General features: G+C 25.7%; 1 protein-coding gene across 4 annotated transcripts in view; it reads left to right on the top strand.

Moving 5' to 3' along the window:
- LOC129972970 (dermonecrotic toxin LdSicTox-alphaIB3b-like) overlaps positions 1-15,412 on the top strand; it is a 57,436-nt gene that overhangs the window by 29,271 nt on the left and 12,753 nt on the right. For all 4 annotated transcript variants that reach the window (XM_056087303.1, XM_056087302.1, XM_056087301.1 and 1 more), the window contains exon 2: positions 13,341-14,128. In XM_056087303.1, the coding sequence (XP_055943278.1) occupies positions 13,688-14,128 (441 nt within the window). In that variant the 5' untranslated portion in view covers positions 13,341-13,687. The remainder of the gene's footprint in view (positions 1-13,340; positions 14,129-15,412) is intronic.

Raw genomic sequence — 15,412 nt, 5'->3', positions numbered from 1 at the left:
AATTTTTGGAAAGTGTTTATGTGAACAAAATATAAAACACACTATATCTTGTATGATCACAAGTATGCAAACATTTATAATAACCCTTTAAAGGGCCATTTTTTTCTAGTCATATTATGTTAAAATATTTTTAGGCTTGAAATTAGAATAAAAAAATAGCTTATTAGATAAATTTAATTTGGTTAATTAATAATTAAGTAACAAATCAAGACACATCATTTTGTCTGAGATAAAGCATCTAAGTTTCTGACTTACTAAAAAAATTTGTCAGAACTTATGCCAACCTACATAATTTCATACAAAGATTCATAAATTTGGTGGGAAGCATACTTCCCACGGCCCTAGAAAGGGTTAAATCAGTTTCAGAAAATTTCTCTTAATTGAACCAGCGAGAGTTGTCTTACTGAATCTTTTCCACTTACTCTCAAACAAAGAGATTCTCACTCATCCCCCCCTCCACATGAAACTGTGGACTCTGGGCAAAGGTCGTGAATACCTTACATGGCATTAGCGAACAAAAGATATGGAATGTAGATCTTTGGTGTGAATTTCGCATATTAACTGAATATATCATGCGAATATTTATTGTGGAAACTTTTTTTGCCGTCTTTGTCGAAATTTGACGCGGAACTACAATTGTAATTACACGATAACATACCGAATTTTATTTATTTCAGTCATTGTGTTTATGAATTATAACATTTACCTGTAAGTGAAAGCACAGACCGATTGACGGTAAATCCTTTGACAAATGTGATTCAAAATTTGATAAGAATCTATGATTAAAGTGATAGGCCTGTGTGCAAAATCTTTACATTTTGTAATTATCGAGTTCAATTGTACTCGAACAACCAGACAGACAGGCTTCCTGTAAATGGATTTCGTTCAAAATTTGAAAACTCTACAAATTTGGTCATAAGTCCATATACAAAATTTCATCCGAATAGTTTAAAGCGTTTTGGAATTATTGTACTCATAGAGAGATAGATGGTCACAATGCCAAAAACGTTTTGTTTTTCTTTTTCCGAACTATGGGTGATCTGATTCGACAAAATCTCGATTTAATTTTTTGCTGAGTACAATATTTACTCTATACTTCTATTGACATTTGAAACGCAAATGAAAGATATTTGTATCTTTAAAGACTTAGTTACAGTTTTGAATTTATAAATTCAAAACAGTAACAGTAGTAATTCAATTTCTAAAGATTTTTTTTTCTAAAATGAAAACATAAATGGATGTTGCTTTTTATTACTTTGTATACAAAAATTTACTGACAAGCAATTTCTATTCCAATACAAATAAAATATAAAGCTTATTTAAAATCAGAATATTTATGTATGTTTATTCCATCTATGTTTACAAATTCATTAGTTACGATATTATCTTGCTTTAATACTTTACAAAATATCTTAAGATATACATGCTGTAAACTAAATAAAAGCATAAATAGCGGGAACCTGCTTAATTTAATCCGAGAAGTCCGAATAAAAGTATTGTAAATAGCGGCAAAATATCAGTGATAAAAATAAGAATGGGTTAATTCTGCTTATTGTTTTCTATGTGTAAATATCGAAAAGAATAAGGTCGGTATAATCGCATTAGAAGCTTTCTTAATTTAAGAACAGTATTATTTATACAATATCATTTTATAAATAGAAATTATTCTCAATTTTTTTATATTCGATATCCAAATTTTCTCTTGCATTTCAGTCACTTTTTTTTTCTAATATGTTTTGCTAAATTTTGCTTTTTTCTGTGAATTTTCAGATGTTAAACAATTAACTTCAAATTACTTTTTGTGGTACTTAAATGCATTTGAGTATTTATTTTTGTTTCAAAAATTAAGATATCATTTATTTACTTATTCGGCAACTTTTTATTATTTTATGTCTTTTGGAAATTTGAGTCCAACAGATTGATAATCATTATTTGATATATCCATAACTGTATAGTAAACTGTGAATGAATTATTTTCATCATTAAAAATTCTGTAAATTACTTCTTTTTTCTGATTAACTTCATATATTTTTTTCTTTTTTTACGGAAACCCTATTTCTTATCGCCTTATTTCATGGCAATAGTGTTTAATACTTTTATCAGTAAATCTGAGACTTTATATGCTTTTATCAGTAAATCTGAGACTTTATATTTTTCTCATTGTTAAGCAATACTGAAATCCTCAGACCAATCTTGTTTGTCTTGCAAGTCTTAAAACTTTTCATCAAATTTAGAGATAAAAACAAGACAGAGAAAGAAACCATAGCAATCCTTTAAAGAGTATGACATATTTAAGGATTTATATCCGAATTATTTCCTGTTTAGCTTTTTGCAAGATTTGCACCTCTAAATTATAGAAAAGAAAATAATCAGTACTTTAATTTCAACAAACAATGATATAAACTAAATCCTTTTTCTAAATCCTAAGCAGATGTTGAGTTCCGAAAAGAAAAAAAAAACATGTATTAGTCAAAAGTTCAAATGAAACAAAAAACTGCAACTCTGTTTAGTTTTTGACTTCGCATTCTGTCCGATATGTTCGCATTCAAATATAGTGCTAATATAGCAAATAGTATATTATCGTCATTGAATGGTTGGAAATCCTACACAATGCATAAAAGATGTTTTGTTACAATAAAGAATTGAATTTGCTTTGAGTTATTATGAGAACATGTTTTTGTATTTATGAGATTGTAATAAATTTATATAGCTTCATAGCAATGAAGTAAATATCGTACGTTTGCATCAGATAACATTTAAATGCAAATTAACCTGTTTTCGATGTTAATCTTTTATCCATATCAATTATTTATATATATTTTTCAGAATAAAGATGTGTTTTATTTTAGTGTTTTTAAAATACAATCAGTAGTTTGGTCTGCAGCTCAATAACTCAGTGATATATTTTCCCAGAATCAGTCTTGAATATTTCAATGCCTTTTTCTGCTACAGAGCCGGTGAAAATAAACTGTTGTATAACATGCTTAAATATTTATTCAAAATTGAGAACTATTTTATTTTAGAGACATTTTCCGTGACAAAACGAGCGGAAGTAACTTATTTTCCCAGAACTAAGAATTATTCTTTTTCTGTGACAAACCCATAAAAAAAAAAAAAGCTTTTGTGTATCATATTTACATATTTCCTTCAATTCAACATAAAAGCTATTTGGTTGAGGCTTATTTCAGATTCAGGCAGCAAAATTATCGTAAATTATATTTAAAACACTGTCATTTGCTTTGAAAAATTTTAAGACTCAAATAATAGAAAGGAACATTGTCAATCTTTTTATCAAATAATATTAAATAGTAATTCATTTGAAAAAGACATTTGGTATTATGGAAATGTGTTAGAAGTATATTAAGCACATTTTAAATTCCTTGAATCATATAAATAATTCAGAGAAATAATGAATAAAATTTTTTAAATTTTCAATTTTTCAAAAATTTTTTAATAAATCTTTTACTTCTTATCGTTTTTCTTAACTTGAACTGCATTTTACCTCAAAAAGTATGAAGTAAAAACGACTATATTAAATAAATAAAGTAGAAAAGCATTTAAATGAATAAAATAAATTTGATTAAATTGATATATACATAAATATGTGTGCGCGTGCTTGCATGTGTGTAATAATTTCTAATCAAATTATGTTCTAAAAATAATTTGAATTCCGGTTTCACTTTAGCTTTTAAGTTCCGTGGTTTTGATTTTTCCATAGAAACGAAAAGCATTGTCTGCAAAATACTTTATAAAACTATACAAGTTCAAAAAACTTTCTCACGCTCTCTTTTCTTTGCTTTTTTTTCTTTCTATTCAGTTCTCTGTATTGTGCTCGTCATGGCTTTTAAAAAGAAATCTAAATAACAGATCAAAATTGGACTATTTTTTTTAGCATTCTGAAGAATAAAAATTGTGAAAAAATTTTATACCTACTAATTTAGAGAATGCTTTACATATATATATTAAAATTAATTATTCCATTATATAGTAATATTAAATCACAATTTTAAAACAAAAATATATGGTTTAAGCCATTTTCCAAACTTGCGATAAAACATAAACTCACTAAAATCAATCTTTTGAACAAAAAAAAAAAAAAAAAAACGATAAGCAAAGAAATTTTTTTCCAATAATTTTATACTTAAATATTAATAAAAAGTAATGCAATTAAAATTTCGAATGCGTAGTTTTAAAGTCCTTTCAAGAAGTATTATATTTATCCTCTTTGATAAAATTTAAAAGATTAATTTGATAAAATTGAAAAAAATCAGATAACCATAAACAGTTGCACCGATTCGCCTCGAAGGCACACGGGAAAAACTGAATGACCGAACCGTCGTGACAGCACTGGCCGGAACTAAAGCTGAGTTTTAAGGATCATCACCCACCACGGTACAACCTCTCCGGTGGATGGAACATTCTCCCATCTGTAGAGCATAATTGACCCCATACTACTTTTTGTACCCACCAGGACGGCGAGAACCAACCATCATTCCGGAAGCTATCTTAGCTATGTTTTCAGCGACCCTTGGTGGGGAAAAGATCAGATAAAGTAAAGATTCTTCAACCAAACTTTAATTTATTGCTAAATGTAACGAAGCAGCAGCTCGGTAATATAATTGAGGATTCTTAGATATAAAAATAAAATTTCTTGTTTATTTCCATTTCAATTTCACAAGGTTTTATCAAAAAACCAATACACGGGAAAAGATTAAATGAAAAATTTCATACTTTGACATTCGGAAATTTATAATGCAATTTAGAATTTACAATAATAATTTTTTGGAATCTTATAATAAAATTGTTCTGAAAGTTCCATAAATAATTTCTTAAAGATGGTTCCGTTTGGATATATCTAATTTAGATTGCATTTAATTGTTTAATCAGAGAATATTTGTTAGCATTTATAAATTGTGATGCTAATCAATGTACAGAAATTACGATTTGTACTTGTGACTTTGATTTAATTTCTAAAAATTAATATTCAGATTATTTTTTTTCGTATTTACTTCTTTAAGTTTTATGTATTCTAATGGTATTCTTAATTCCTTTCTTTAAAAAAAGACAGTGCGATCTTTGCAGCAACTGGTAAAAATTTCTATCTGTCGAATGTTCTGTTCTGTTTCGTTCAGAAGAGCTTACACTTACTTTTCGAAGCACAACTCGTATAAATCGATCAATATGTTTTATTTTCATTAGCATATTCTTGATCAAAATCGAAATATTAAATTAATTTCGTGTATATAAAAATTTATAAATGTGTTCTGAAAATAATATGTTTTTACCTTTTTATCAATAATATACAATTGCAAAAATTTCAGAGCATCAACTCATTAGGAAGAGAGAGAATAATTGATAACAACATTCCATTTTTACAAACTAGAAATGAAATAAGCGTGTATAATAAAACATTATCACTTTTTCTCTTATCAAAAATAAATAAAAACTTTAATAAATGCTGTCGTTATTTTTTAACTTCTATCAAGGTATATTAAAATCAATAATTCTAAAGTATCTTCATAACTATACCGAATTTAATTACTTATAAATAAAATATTCGATTACAGACAATAACGAAAAGTCAGTTAACAGAAAATGAATTATTCTAATTATATAATTATTATATCAATAATACGACTTCATTTTTAATTTATGTCTTCACTGCAATCAAAATTCTAAATTTTAAGTAAGAAAAAAAGATTAGAAAGAAAAAAAAAACTAATCTAGTTTCTTGATTTTGATTCATTTTCAGACATTAAAAAAGTTCCACAGCGTTCAATAAACAAATGTTTTATAATTGTTATTTAATGAAGAATACTTCCAGAGTTCTATTTATTATTTAAATATACTTATTTGTTTTTAAATATACTTATTTTTATAACGTTACAGTAAATATTATTCGAACTTAATGGAGTCAGGAAAAGATCACTTACTTGAAAGCTGTTTTGAAACAATGTTGATTTTTACTACATAATATACATTCAATACATTCGTTAAGTTTAATTCTATTGTTAAGAAAGTTATCATTTTGAGCGGGAATAAGCTTTTGAGAATAATGGCAGACGATTTTTTTTATTTTATGATTATTTTTATGGATTTAAAACTGCCATTAAGAAATGTTCATATTTTGAGTAAATAATCGTTTGGAATGAAACATTAATAATGGAAATAAGAAATAATTGCTGACGGCTTTTAATGAAAATTACCTGTATATGTTATATTAAATTTTCTGTTTTTAAAAACTAGAATTAAAAATTTTCTACTTAATTTTTCAATTTATATTTATTTTGCGTGTAATTATATTGAAGAGTTTTTTAAACTTCTTTCGACTATGGATGAAAATGAAGAAATCTATTTCCCAAGAAATCCTAAAAAATCATTTCAAATAAGGAGAGAATTATTGGATATATATATCAATTTATCGTGATTTTCATCGCCTTGTAAATCGTATCGCATTAAGATAACAATCAATAAAGCCGTGTTAGCTGGAAGTGATGCAACAAGATTACTCCGAAATTTGTCTACTTATAGCCTATTTGGGAAAAGAAAGTAAAAAAAAGTTTGAATCGACCTCTTTCGAGGCTTAAAAATAAACTTGTCAACAAATATAGACAGTAGGGGAAAATCAGAAGAAAAAAAAAAAAAAAAAAAAGGGAACTTGTTTGTAATCCCTAGTGGCGAAAGTGGTTTCCCTTGCTTGTTGTAGTAGTTAGCGGTATACATGAAGCGTAAAATAGTGGGATGTGTTCTGGAACGGTGAACTGACCGTGTCGATTAAAGTTCGAATGAAGAACCTTTTCTAAAATTTCTGCTAAGATACATCGTTCGTCGAGTCTGGTGATGATAGTTCATTTTAAAATCGTCTGCTCGAAATCCTGATGAATATTTTCTTTGAATATAATGTTATCGATAGTTATCGGTTATCTGTAAAATGATTTAAAATAAAATTATAATACTATGAATATCTTTGGTTCTTTAACAATAAAAAATAATTAAGAATACATTTTGATAGTATATGGTGGTAAAAGGTATTACGTTTTGCTTTTTTTGCTCGATCAGTAAGTAGCATTTTGTTTTTTGTAATTAGCTTTTTTTTTGTTTTGAATTATTAAAATTGTTTTATATGATATTTGAAATTTTATCTTATATGAAGTCATGTTCTAAAAGTTTTATTCGCTTATTATAAAAATTATTAAAATTATTCGCTTATTTTATTCTGCTTAATACCTGTAGCGGTCTAAAATAATGCCAATTCTTGTTCACGTGATACATGTCAATTCAGTTTTAGAATTAATCGAGCATATTCTTTTATTTCTTGTAGTATTATGTTACAACACAATGCTGAGCCTATGTTCAGTTAAATGTAAATTGATATTAGAAAATTACAATATATACTTATATAAAGCTCAATGTGTGTGTGTGTTGGCGCTCTACAGGCCAGACCATTTGATCTACAGCTACCAAATTCGGTACATGTATACCTTGTAGGTCGGGAATGTGCACTTGGGGTCCCTTTTTTTTGAAATTTTAATTAGAATTTTAATTATTAATTAAAAGCTAACTTTCCCGCCAAAAAAAAATCTTTTCATTTTCCCCACCGCTAAATGAGTTAGACTTCAGTTTTTTCCCCCAACAGTAATGAGGCTAGGGTTAACATTTTTCAGCCGATTATTTCAAACGATTCTGTTTATTTTCTTAATGTTTTATGCATTTAAAATTAAACATTGTTAATTAATCGATCTTTCAGATTCATTCTGAAGAACTTTTGAATTAAAATAACACAGAATAAAGGAAATGAAAAATTTCTAATCTGCATAGCGTTACCCCAACTGGAGTAGAAAAATTCACGCATTTGCGTTACCGTAACTGGCGTTGAAAATTCACGCATGCGCATTGTGTTCTGATTGTTGACAATATTATGAACGGATGATTCTTGATTTAAATTATTTTTAGGTTAGTTGCATACTTTTGTAATTAAATTGTATTTATGTTAGTTATATATTTTTTGTATATGTTTATAGTTTTAAGTAGATCATTTTTAAGTAGTTTTTTTAAACATGTTTTCTGCCGATTATTTTATTTTCTTAGTGTTTGATGCATTTAAAATTAAACATTGTTAATGAATCGATCTGTTCATGATGAATCTGAGAAAATTTTGTTGACAAATTCTTGAGATATTACATAAATTTAGAAGGATATTCTTTAATGCCCATAAAGTTTAAACGCTCAGTGATTCTGTTATCAGTAATCATATTATAAAAAGATGCTTTGTTTCAGTAAAAAATATTATTATATTAATTGCAGATTAATTTTCTTTCCACTTTAATTTAAAGCATAAATTCTACGAGAGCTAACAGAAAATTAGAGAGATACATATTACGTTATGACTGAAGGCCTTTGTAATATTATGAGTGAATTATATGGTTATCAAAATTTGAAGTTTTAAAATATTTGAAGTATCTATTTAAGTAGGAATTGCGTAAAATATTTAATTATTAAAATTTAAACGAACATTAAGATTGGCGAACCGGCTGGTCGCCAAAGGCGGCTAGTTATGTAATAATGTAATAATTAATATATAATGTAATGTAATACTTAATATATAAGTGTATTATAAGAATTGACATTATAGATATTCGCTACGTATTTTTCGTATACTAATAAGTAATGCACCGAAGTAGTTTGTTTGGGCAGAGTTGTTCTGAAATTTACTAAACCGCTATTCTGTCAAAATCTATTTGATTGGCAACAAGGAACACATGAAAAAGAAAAATATGAACAGCTTTGTTTCAAACGAATAATTATAGGGTTCAATGATTTTGTTTCACAGCGTGAAAACGATTCAATAATGAAAAAAAAGATTATTTTGAAAGATAATGGGGCAAAGTGATGTTTATCGAATTATTTAGATTGAATAAGAATTAATTACACATGAAATGATTTTTTGGAATGATAAGAAATGAATTTTCACCTATTTGTCGGTTAAAAAAAATAAGAGATGGAACTTAATGAAGTTAGATGAAAGAAATACTGGAATTGCATTTTGAGAACACGAATTTTAATTTCCTATTTGAAAAATTTTAATTTTTAAAAGTCGGATATTTTGTATTGAATTTTATCCTCTTGTGATTTTATGCTTCAACGCAAAAAATATTTAATCATTTATTTTATAATTCATAAATATATTAAAAAAATCTCCTTCTTCATGTCCAATAAAGTATTTAAATAAAAAAGTAAATGAATATTAATTAGATTTGGAACGTAAAATTATTTGCATGATTTACAGAAGGCATTTATTTTTCAAAGTCATTTTTGAAGTTGCCATTGTTAAATACAAGTTTGGCGAAGATAGGCTTATTTCATCTAAATAAAATGTTGCATTTTTTTTTTTTTTTTGCTTTTTGTTGAATAGAGTACTTTTATTGATGACAGTAAAAAATAATTGTTTTGGATCAAAATTACGCTGAGTTTAAAACTCCGTTTTTCAGGAGAGACTGGATATTGACTCGTTCGCCTTCCTCCCCCACAAATTCTTTACACATCTGATGTTTTAGATTTCCTACTTTTTCATGTCGTATTTGAATTTTTTTCCCTGCATATATAAGCAAACAAAATTTTGCAGATGTATAGCCGAAGAAAGAAAAAGAAAGTTTTGAAATAAAATGCAATTTATTTTACCACGGGAGGGAAATTTTGAACAGGAGAGAAGCGATGATTAAAAAAAAAAAAAAAAAGGCGCGCTTGTTTACATCCCGACACAAGAGCAAAGTGAAAGAAATTTTTTCCTGGATAATTTTTCTATGAGATTCCTTTAGGGAATTTTTTTTTTTACATTTATTGACTTAGGAAAGGGAATCTTGGGTATTTTTGAACAAAATGGTTAGATAAGATGTTAGGGATTTTTATTCCCTCACTTGGAGAATGGGAGGATTAAGTGTCAGCACTTTTTAGAGCAGGTGTTAGAAATAATCAAATAAAAAAGTTGGATTTGGGTGAGGAACTAACAGAACATTTTAGAATAAAGAAATATTGTCTAATTTAAGATAAAAATTTGGAAATCAATTAAAATTTAATTTAAATTAAAATATTATTACATATATACATATTTAAAATACAACTATAAATAAAAAAAGTCATAAACCAAAGTGAATAAGTAGTATTTATTTAACGTCCAATCGTTTTCCACGACACTAGGCTTTGAATATCATTAGAATGCATTCTTCCTCAAAGGCAGTATTCCATAAAAATTTTTCCTTAATTTATTCCCTTATTGTTCGTGTATTTCGCTGTATGTTTCTCTGTGTTTTATTTGTTAATTTGTCTTTTCTTACTGCAGTTTGTGCAAGAAACAGAAATATGCCTTTTTCATGTCCCACTTTTTATAACTGTAATTTGTAATCGTTCAACTGTATTTAAAATTTTTTGTATTTAAAACAAATGTAATTAAATTTTTTTTTTGCATTTTTTGTTATTTAAGTGGTATCTGTACATGTGTAGATAGTTATGAGTATTTCTATAAAATTTAATTGATCTGGACAAAAATTTTCAAAATTTGATATTTATATCTAAATTTCAGTTAAAAAAATAACATTTATCGTGACTATTTCTGCTTCAAAAAATAAGAATAGACAATTTTTTTGCAAAAAATTTGTCTTGTGCTGTGAGGACGAATACTATTTTCCTTATTCTTTCTTTTTTATTTGAATATTCTCTTTTTCTCCACTCTTCTCTCTAATATTTGTTTTCAAAATATTTGCTGATTTTCTTATTTACATTTTTTACAATATTTGCGAGCGCCTGTGTTTTTTTTTTTTTTTATCAGCGAATAGCATATTATTTCAAGTTCTTTTATAATTATACATTAAAGTTAAGATTCAAATCATAAATTCTGGAAATTTATGTAAAAAAGAAAGAAAGAAATCATGTATCAGAAATAAAATAACTATATTAAAGAATAATAATTAGAGTTTTGAAAAGTTTTTTTAAAAAATATTTTTCGAATTTTATCTTTTGCTTGTAATAAATTTATTGAAAATTTTATAATTTATTGAATTTTTTTAATTTATTGAATTTTTAATTTATTTAATTTAATTTATTATTTTTTAATTTATTGAAAAAAAAGAAATTTTTTACTGTGTATCATTTCTGAACAACAGTAGGGATTGTCTCTAAATAATTTTTGGAGATCTCAAAATGGGAGTTATTATAATATTTGAATTTATTGCATAATATGCACCGTTTAATAGTTAAGAAAATAATTAATTTGCATTTGTATTCTCTAATAAAGATTTATTGCTTATTTTTTTTATCATTTTTATCGTTTCAATATTGATTATTCTCATATAGTTTTATTTTCTATTAAGTCTCAAACTTTAATGACAGTTTATTAATTTTTATTATATTGGCATTGATATAATTAATTTCGATTTATTTGCCTATAAATTTTAGTATTTTAAAAATACTATTTCTGAGTTTTGATGTAATTAATTAGATTTTTTTAACGCGATATTTTTTGTGAATCTATTTATAAAAGTTATATTTATTAAGATTCTTAAATTAAGTAACTTTTAGATAGTAAATTTAAAGTAAATATTCTTTTTTCGTATAAAGAAACAAATGCAACCCCATTCTTTTGATGATTTTATTTTTTAAGAAATTTCGCGTCAAGTGCGTGTATTTTTAGCTAGATCATTAAAGACTTAAACTACTTTATATATAAACAAATTTGCTTCTTCATATCTTCAATATTTATATATATAAAAATCATTTGGCTGATAATTTTAAAAAGTATTTCTCACTATTTTAACAATCTATTTGTTTTCTGAAATTGGTGTCGACGATTTGCTTTCTTTCACAGATTTGTTCAGAATTTCAATATGGTTGTCATAGCACGGACTTTAAAACTCGTTTCAGTAAATTTTATTACAAATTTTCATTTAACATAATGTGTTTCATATTTTTAGAGACCAAACTCCATAATCCCTCTTTTTCTATAAGAATTCTGTGTTTTTATATAGTAGTATGTTTTAAAGGAAAGAATATTATTTTAATATTTTATAGCTTAATTGTTAGTATGATTGACTTGAATTAAATTGTGATTTCATATAAATGCTACTATATTGTAGTGAATTTGAGAACAAGTTGATTTAAAGGTCTCATGATATATAAAGTAATGAACTATGAAAAATATTGAAGCTTAAACGAAGAATTTTTTAAAAATATTAAAAGACCTTAAAAGTTAACTTTTATTAATTTATTAAAAAGTAGAAATAATTTTTTATTCTAATTTTATTTATCATTTTTTTAACTTATAATATTTTTAAGATTTTATGATGCTAAACATAAAAATGCAAGGTGATAAAAATAAGGCTATTAATATTTTTTTTCACGATAAATATCATAAAGCAAGACATTTTCTAAACAATTAAAATATATTATAAATGTAATTAAATTTCTCACTTTTTTAATGTATTTTTATCAGCTTTCTTGTGTTTACGATTTTGATTTGACATATATATTTTTTTATAAAAAATATTTTCTATTTTAATTTTATTGCTATGTCAACGAAAAATTCTTGGTGGTATATATGTTTTGAGCAATAAAAATACAGAAACATCATGAAAAATTACGAAAAAATTCTGAATTTAAAATTTATTTAAATGTAAATTTATAATTATTAAAATTCTAAAGGCTTTGGTTACTTTAAATGTTTTTGCATTTCCTTTTAGCTGAAATGTAACATAAATCTATTTAGTCTTTTTCGCATTTATGTCTTATTTTATTTTATTTCATTTATTAATAAAAGGACACAGTTATTCAAATGGGAAACAATTCTAAAGTTCACGTTTTGAGACTTATCTAAGGAATAAAATTATAGAAGGAATCCTAATGCAGAATTATTCATTGAAGCATAAATAGATTATTATTACCTACTTTTACATAAATAGAATTTATTATTGATGTATAAATAGAATATGATTATTATTATACTATAAATAGATTTTCATTAATCATTGCAGTAAAAGTAGGCTGTTATTAATTATGGCTGGGTAAGTAAACTGTAATTGCAGTATTAAAAAAACTGCTATTTGTTGCATTGCAGTATAAGTAGACTCTTATGCAATGGATTAAAAGTTATATAATTTTTTAAACAGATTTTATATACTTAAGTGTATATAATTCGATCATTTTATATACTTAAGTGTATATAATTCGATCATTTTATATACTTAAGTGTATATAATTCGATCATGAATTTTTAAATTATGGTTGGTCCCGTATTTGTTAACTGCGTCTCTTATCAATAATTTAAAACTAATTTCAGTTTCACTCTTTTGCAGGTTCACATGCTATAACAATGACATGAAAATTTCAAAAAGGATCTGAGACTATGGAATCAACTGAAGAAGTCGAATCTGTGTGAACTTATTACTCAAAAGATTGCCCATCTCTGCTGGAGAAAAATGTGAAACGACCTCGACAAATTTCTTTGAAAAAAAATTAAAGATTCTTTTTCTTATCATATCACGGATCTTTCAAATGAGGTGTTATTTCCAAATAACTGTATTAAGTAATCCATTATACCTTTCTTCAACATAATTCCAAAATTTGCAATGTGATAAAATCCACCAAAGATTTACATCATAATTTAGTTTGTAGAGTAAACCGAAACAGAATTTTAGTCACAATGAAGTTTAATATCTCATTAGCTTATATTTTATTAACAACATTCTTTAAGCAGAATGTTCTGGGAGAACGGCGACCATTTTATATCATAGCACACATGGTGAACGAACTACGTCAAGTGGAACATTATTTAGACCGTGGTGCCAATGCGCTGGAATCGGACGTACAATTCCATTCAGATGGAAAAGTTAAGGAAATATATCACGGATTCCCATGCGACTGTTTCAGAACGTGTCATAAAAGTGCCAAATTGTCAGACTACTTGACTCACGTGAGAGAAGTCACAGATCCCAATAAACCTAATTCATACTACGAAAGAATGGTTCTACAGTTCCTGGATTTGAAACTGAGTTCTTCTAATAACAAAGAAGAATCCGGCCGTGATTTAGCTAGACACGTTTTGGATTATCTGTGGTCTAAAGATAGAAATCGGAAACAAGAGGTAAGTTTTAAACTTTTCAAGTTCCGAATTAAATGAAGCAATACTTTTTTTATTTGCTAATCAAATGTGGTATTCAAATTTTTATACGACTTTACATTATTCTTGTATATATCTTCTTCAGAGAAAATTAAAGGCTAACATTAGTCAATTAAAAAATAAATGAATTATATCAAGTTCGGCAACGTTCCTACTAATTTATCGATGTGTAATTTATCTATATAAATTTTACAAAAAATAATCTATATTTACGGACTGTAAATGGGCTTATTTTAATCGAAAATGAATTTCCATTTTTTCATAATTAGACAGTTGCATTAATAATTCAATTTCAACGATGAATAATTAAATGTCCCTTGAACTATATTTTGCATTAATCTAATTTTCTTTATAAATAATATCAAGAAATAAAATAGGATTAGTATTTTTTCTATTTTGAAAGTTAATTATATTTATTATTATATATGTTGTTAAACTTAAAATATGAAATTTAATTATTTTGTTTCAGTTGCTATAAAATAATATTAACTTGTTATTTCTTGTTACTTATATCATTATGTTAGGTAAGAAGATACTTAATGATGTTAATATGAAATTTAAAATTTTAGAAAAAAATAAAATCAGCAAAGTTATTTATAAGTAATGTTGCTGTGAAATAAAACAGCTGTAGACACGTGATCTTGCTACTTATTATTAAAGTTGCCGAAGGAAAATCACCGTTCCTTTTTGTTTTCCATTGGGAAAAACAATATCACAATGGAAATACATTCAACAATTTATTCCATCTTAGAATTGAACTAGAAGTTCCCATCAGGAAAATGAAACAACTAAAAACATTTTTTTAAATAACGTTGTCGTTCTAAAAATAAATAAATAAAAATATTAATACATTTTCAAAACTCTTTGAAAAATAGAAACTTAACATTATTTTCATATAATCGCTACGTAATTTCTTTTATTGACGAATTTTAAATTGAACAAAGTATTGCCATTTTGTAAGATATTAAATATTAACTGGTTATAAATAAAAAAATTACACTAAATTTATCACAAATATAATGACATATCATTTAGAAAAAATGAATTAACACCATTTTCAGAATATGCGGTCTATACAGTTCATTAATTTCTTTAGAATTTTTCCTTTAAATTTACCTTATTTATTGGTTTATTCCATTAAAAATACTACTTAATTTCATACTTATATCCATTTAGCAACATGTAATAATATCGAAAATAGTTTTAAAATTATTTCCGAAAGATTTATTTAATAGCACACTCAATTAA

The sequence above is a fragment of the Argiope bruennichi genome, chromosome 6, assembly GCF_947563725.1.
Source record: "Argiope bruennichi chromosome 6, qqArgBrue1.1, whole genome shotgun sequence".
In the NCBI taxonomy this organism is placed as follows: Eukaryota; Metazoa; Arthropoda; class Arachnida; order Araneae; family Araneidae; genus Argiope; species Argiope bruennichi.
This window is presented reverse-complemented; position numbering and strand designations above follow the sequence as displayed.